This window comes from Nannospalax galili, unplaced genomic scaffold (assembly GCF_000622305.1).
Source record: "Nannospalax galili isolate Female #2095 unplaced genomic scaffold, S.galili_v1.0 scaffold553, whole genome shotgun sequence".
In the NCBI taxonomy this organism is placed as follows: domain Eukaryota; kingdom Metazoa; phylum Chordata; class Mammalia; order Rodentia; family Spalacidae; genus Nannospalax; species Nannospalax galili.
In genome coordinates this window covers 3,972,127-3,978,926 of record NW_008336313.1, presented here as the reverse complement: position 1 = coordinate 3,978,926, position 6,800 = coordinate 3,972,127, and the positions used below count along the sequence as shown (strand labels likewise).

The 6,800-nt window shown below is 43.4% G+C and overlaps 1 protein-coding gene across 1 annotated transcript in view; it reads left to right on the top strand.

The window, feature by feature from the left end:
- Nucleotides 1-6,800, top strand: part of Ak4 (adenylate kinase 4) — a gene marked incomplete in the record, with an annotated part of 82,768 nt that overhangs the window by 45,902 nt on the left and 30,066 nt on the right. Inside the window, 1 exon segment of the mRNA XM_008831062.2 lies at nt 1-53. Within this exon segment, the coding sequence (XP_008829284.1) occupies nt 1-53 (53 nt within the window).

Below are 6,800 nucleotides of genomic sequence, written 5' to 3'. Positions count from 1 at the left end.
CCTCATGATGTCAGAGCTGGAGTCTCGAAGCGGCCAACATTGGCTATTGGACGGTGAGTGGGTGATGGGCAGGCTGGGCTTGTGGGAAGGAGCAGGTCACGGTACCCTTCCTCCCTCCCTTGACTCCATACAGAATGGAAAATTTTGTGTCATTGATTTAATATTGGAATTTGGCAACATAGAAACCCATCATGGCGAAGCCTCTTCATTTTCTGCCTGGACACCATTGCCATGAAAGCCCTGACTTGAGGGGAGCCTGCTGAATGGCTCCCATTGCCTCAGTTCCACGGTTAGCATGGCAATCACACTCTGGGTATATTCATCTTAAGTTAGAGGCTTTTTCCTTCAGCAGGGCTGTACAAATCCCAACCTGACAGATAACAGAGATAGGATATCTGAAAATCCTATATTGAGTATATAGGAAGCAGTAATAAAATGGGTGACCTGAGTGTGGTGGTGTACTTGGGAGGCTTTAAGTTAGAGGCTTTTTCCTTCAGCAGGGCTGTACAAATCCCAACCTGACACATAACAGAGATAGGATATCTGAAAATCGTATATTGAGTATATAGGAAGCAGTAATAAAATGGGTGACCTTAGCTGAGTGTGGTGGCGTACTTGGGAGGCCGAGGCAGGAGATGACTACAAGTTGGAAGTCAGCCTGGGCTACATAGTGAGTTCCAGGCCAGCTTGGGTTACAGTGGGAGCCTCTCTCAGAAAGTCTTTGGAGAGCATCACAGTGCTGTGCAAACATTTAGCTGTCAATGCTGTAAGCGAATATATTGATGAAAGGGTTGAGATAGTTTTTATAGAAAAGTGAGCAGGTGGCTGTTCCTCAGGTGGAAGAATTGGGGTTAGGAAAGATAGCTTGACTGGTGGGTCTGAGACTGTGCTCAGGGTGAGGTGGAAGAAAGGGGGTTACAAAGGTGGATTTGGGGTGGGTAGTAGAGACTGTGCTCAGGTAAGAGAGGCATGGCTCAGCCTAGTATTTTTTCTCAGCTTGCAAGCACAAAGAGGCAGAGGTGGAGTATGTACATGTCAGTCAGACTTTATGTTGCTGTGATCAAATACTTGAGAAAGTGCCTTATGGGAGGGAGGATTTTTTATTGGTGTATATAATTATATATGGGTTTCATTGTGAAATGTTATACATGCATGTCATGTATTCTGCTGACTCCCCATTATTCCCTGTCTTACTCTTCCTGATCTCCCCTTTCTTTTCCCAACTAGTCCCCCTTCTACTTTCATGTGTTTTAGATTTTTGGCTCCCCAATGAATTTAATTAGGGATTATAGGAGCATGGGTGAATGGTTGTTTGCAGGAGCATAGGCAACTTACCAGTAAAGAAAATGTCTCTCCCTCTTCCAGAAACACCACTAACAGTCTGTACCTCATCAGGGAATGGCAGAGTTTTGTGACCCTCTCAATGATAGAAAGATGATGGGTTCACTCTTATGCAGGCTTTGTGCAAGTAATCACAACTACTGAGAGTTCAAAAGAGCAAAGGCCACATCATGCCTAGAAGTTGGTGGTCTACTCCTTCCTCTAACTCCTGCATTCAACGTTGAGGGAGGTTGTCCTGTTTAGGGATGAGTACTCAACAGTCACTTATTCCTAGCACTTTGACCAGTTATATAAGCCTCTGCATTAGGCATCACCCATTGTAAACAGGAGTTCCTTTGACCAAACCCTGATGGCAGCACTAATCTATGATCGTAAACCCAGATATTTAGAAGGCAATTTAATGGGCACATTATTCCACTTAGCAAAACAACAGCAGTAGATTCCCCACTAGTTTTTGACCAAGTTTATAGTACCAGCTGTACATTCCGTGCTGTGGAATGGTCTTTAATTCCAACCAGAAAACAATTGGTTACCCATATAATAGTCATGCCACTATTGCACCAGTACTGTAGCATGCAGGATGCACAACTGAATAATAATTCTTCACCAGCAGTATGGTTACAGGTGTGTACCACCTTACCGACTGTCCCAATATTTTTGTGTACTTGCAATGAACTCTGTCTAGTTTGCTGTCACATAACGGTAAACCATTTAAAGTTCTTTAATTGTAAGGCCTCTCTTATAAAATGTATACTTTTAGGAAACTGAAATGTATGTTAAGAAGGGACCATATCTATGTTACATTCCTTTAGGAAGGTGGCTAGTGGCCCTGGTGCCAGACTGCTGCTTGAACACTAACTCATCATTGTATATAACCTTGGGCAGATCACCTTACCTCTGATTCCTCTGGAAGATAGATTAGGAAAGAGTGTAAGGATGGAGTGAGTGAGTGGATCCAAAATGCTTAGAGGAGTAACATCTAAGTCAGTGCCATGGGATTTTGTTATTTGTCATGGCTGGTATACAGGTCCTGGATTTTTGGTGGGTGACTACATGAAGTGTTTAGTTCAAAAATAGCTTTAAGAAATTTAGCCATGCAGAATTGAAAAGCCAGCCAGTTATGGAATGTTTTATGTCTCTTTTTCAATGCTTGCCTTTCCCATAACTGTTCTCTCGGGGAGAATAACTGAAGTTCTTTTACATCACAGGCCTGTTTTTAGTGAAGTGCGTCAGTATCCCAACTGATTTAGTTTGCATTTTTCTTGAAAACCCATCTGGTCACTTTCAGTTGTGATTTTTCTCCAGAGCTCTGGAATCCATCCATTTGGCAGTGAGGACTGCCTGGTCCCTGTGTTCTACTTTAGACTCCTTATGTTGCAGGGGAACATGCTCGTGCTTAGCGGAGGATGTGCTTGTTGAGTGTGCTAAAGGTGACCGAATGTGTAGAGGCCGGTCTCGGAAGGGATTCTGGATGACAGATGACTCATTGCCATCATCCATATGGCTTTGGAGCAGCATCCTGCTAATTGTGGGTGGAAGTGGGTACAGCCGGATACAAGCTAAGGGAACACCAAGTGGGGTGGAGAGGTGGCCAGTGCTCTGGCATGGCTAGCTCTGTCCTTCCTGAAATGTTCAGCAGTACCTCACAGTACTTGGGGAAGAAGTACTGTTTTCCTTTTCTGTTTTTAGAGTCTCACTATGTATCCCTCTACCCTTAACTCATGGTTATCACTATCTCAGCCTTTTGAATGCTGGGATTACAGATGTGCATGGGAATTCTATTTTTATATCCTCATTTTCTGTACAGAAGTCAGGGCTGCTTGAATGTACCATGTTGCCATGTGTGTTTGTTTTCCCTAGAGTGAGTGATCTCAGACCTGAAGTAGTCTAGGGCACCCACGCCCTTACTCAGAGCCCTTGTGATGGAGGTGTGTGTCCAGAAACTGAACCACAGGCACTAGAGCTAAGGATTTCATTCTGCTTTTGCAGAGCTCTTTTTACCAGATTAGACTGATTTCTAGTATCTGACCTTATCCCTCTGTATTTTTCTTTGTGAAGCAGACTTCTGAAGAGCACTGTCTCCTACTGGGCAGCATATGTCTACTGGAAAAAAAAAACAATATATTTTGAATTGTATCTTTTCAGAAGTACCAAGAGCAATGTTTTTGTTTGTTTGTTTGTTTGGTTGGTTTTTTTTTTTTTTGGCATTGCCCTTCTGAAAGTAGGGTATGCTTCAAGAATGAAATCTTTGGGACTGAGGGATGATTCAGTGGTTAAAAGTGTTTGCTGCTTTTGCAGAGGAGCAGAGTTCAATCCCCAGCACCCACCCCATGTTGGGGAGCTGACAGTGGCTTGTAACTCCAGCTTGGTAGCATCCCTTGTCCCCTTCTGTACTCTTTGGGTGCATGTGCCCACAGACACATACACATAAATTTAAAAAATTATATCAGCTGGCCTGGAACTCACTATGTAGACCAGGCTTGCCTGGATCTCACAAAGATCCCCTGGTCTCTGCCTCCCAAATGCTGGGATTAAAGGCGTGCACCACTACACCTGGCTATCTTTTTAAAAATATTTTATTTATTATTTTTATTTTATGTGTATGAGTGTTATGCCTGCATGTAGGTAAGTGCACCCGTGTCATGCAATGCCCACAGAGGACAGAAGAGGCTGTCGGATCCCCTGGAACTGGAGTTATGGACAGTTGTTAGTTGCCATGTGGGTGCTGGGATTCGAACCTGGGTCTTCTGCAAGAACAGTCAGTGTTCTTAACCACTGAGCCATCTCTCCAGCCCCTGGCTATCTTTTTTTAAAAAAGAAAGAAGTAAAATATTTAATAGATCTGTTTAGAAGATCACTGAAGAATTGTTTTTGAATAAAACATAAAACATGCCCCACCTTCAGCATATGTGTGCAACCTCTTGCATATATGTGTAAGAGGGCCTTGGTTCCTTCTAAAGCATGTGAAGTGTGGCATAGCTGATTGTACACTTGACTGCTGCCAGGAAGGAAAAAGGAGGAAACATTTGTTGAGAAGAGGGAAGAGGGCTGGTGATGTGGCTCAGCTAGTGAAAATGTTTGCTGTGCAAAGCCTGGCTACCTGAGTTGGAGCCTCAGAATGCACAACTGACTCCCAGAAGTTGCCTTCTGACCGCCACGGATGTACCACACTGCGCATGTCTACACTCATACATTGCATGTGCGTGCATGTGCAGACACATGATAGCTACAATGAAATCATCTTTTAAAAAGGTAGCAAAGAAAAGCACACAAAACTCGCTAACAGCAAGGGTGGCAGATGTACATGCCATCAGCTGGAGTTAGGCATCCCTGTTCCAGGAGGTAAATGGAATGGCAGCATGAAAAGAGATGGGCCTCAAGAAAGTATAAATACATCTCTGACAGTTTTTCTGCACCCAGTATTCTCATGAGGAAAGGATTTGAGCAATGGCTCTTTTTTTTTTTTTTTTTTTTTTTGAGACAGGGGCTTCCTGTAGCCCCAGCTGGCCTGGAACTCACTATGTAGACCAGGCTGGCCTTGAACTCACAGAGATCTGCCTTCCTCTGCCTCCCGAGTGCTGGGATTAAAAGCGTGAGCCACCACACTTGGCCACCGAGCAATGGCTCTTAAGTGAGTGCAGCTCCTATCATATTCTTTGTGGGCACACTTTTTTCTATTGTGATTATTGTACTTGGAAGAAAGGGCTTGATTAAGGTGTTTCTTGGTATGTGTGTGTGTGTGTGTGTGTGTGTGTGTGTGTGTGTGTGTGTTTTAAATTATGTGCCTGTGTAGGTATGTGGACACAAGTGTGGGTGCTTGTAGAAGCCAGAAGATCATCTTTGGGACTGGGGTTATAGGTGGTAGTGAGTCACCAGATGTGGGTGCTTGCAACCAAACTCAGATCCTCTGGAAGATTAGGAAGTGCTCTTAACTACTCAGCCATTTCTCCAGCCCCAATTATATCTAGGTACTGATCCCTTATGTAGAGGTGGAGCCAGTTTTTGTCCTAAGGCTTGAACCTAGGCCCCTATGCATGTTAGGCAAGCATTCAACCACTGAGCTGTATTTGCAGCTCTTTGTTTTGAGATAGGGTCTCAGTAAGTTGTCCAGGCTGACTAAAACTCTCATCCTGTAGCTTAGGCGGCTTTGAGCTTTTCATTCTCCTGTCTGTCCCTCCTGAGTAGCTGGGATTCCAGGAATGCCCCCACCATGCCTGGCCTACTTAGAAATTACTTTGAGGCTATAGCTCTTCCCTTATTCATGGCCCTACATGCTTGTATGAAGTTGTTTTTGTTGTTGTTTTTTAGGGCAACCGAGTGTTTGTTGAATGCTGCTACCTAAGTGCCAGGCAGTTCGCAGATACCACAGTAAAACATCAAAGAATGTATACAGGACTCCTCCACCTCCACCTGGTGGGTTCAGAATCTCGTAATGACTTAGCAAGGGCCATCTTTATTTTTTTTTTTAAATTTAAATCCAAACCATGACTGAGATTTTCTCCTAGTGACTTTTTCTATGGTCAGTGTCCTTGCTCTCAGTGTGAACCTGAGTGTAGCCAACCCAACACCTGGTAAAGCCTTGGGTCTTTTCCTTCTTTGGATGGATGCCTGTACTCCCATGTCCACTTCGAGTCACTCTGCTGGATGTGACTGTTGCTTGGGCAAAAGGCTTAGTATAGTAGTGATGATGTTTATTTTGACTTCACTGTAATAGTAGACAGTTTTAAGGGCCATATGGAAAACGTATGTGTACAAACATTTGAAAAAAAAAACCCTTTAGGGAAAGAAGGAGCTCAAGAGAGGTAGGACCGTAGGAGTAGGGTATTATTAAGGGAGAAAGGGGGGACATGGGGACACTTTAAGTGGGAAAACTATGGTGGAGTGATGATGTTTATTTTGACTTCACTGTAATAGTAGACAGTTTTAAGGGCCATATGGAAAACGTATGTGTACAAACATTTGAAAAAAAAAACCCTTTAGGGAAAGAAGGAGCTCAAGAGAGGTAGGACCGTAGGAGTAGGGTATTATTAAGGGAGAAAGGGGGGACATGGGGACACTTTAAGTGGGAAAACTATGGTGGAGGGTGAGACAATGCGAGAGATAAACAATACCTAGCTAGTTTTGAAAACCAGAGGGAACCATATTACTCCTACAACCTACTGACAAATTATACATACCAGATCAAGAAATATATGTCTCAGTAAGGTTTATCTGAGAATAATTGGTCTTTGAACAAGATTTATCTGCATGGTACACAGTAATTAAAAGTACTAGACTGGTGGAAATAACCTTCTTTGATGTTTAACAGACATACTTTGAGGTATATAATAATTTGTTCAGAGGGACATAAAGGACAATTTTTGCTCCTTGCCTTCCTAGGTCGACCTGTTCCAGGGGACTATGAGCATCTCTCAAAATGTCGTGTAATTGTGGTGGGTCACCTGTCTTCTTGATCAAGG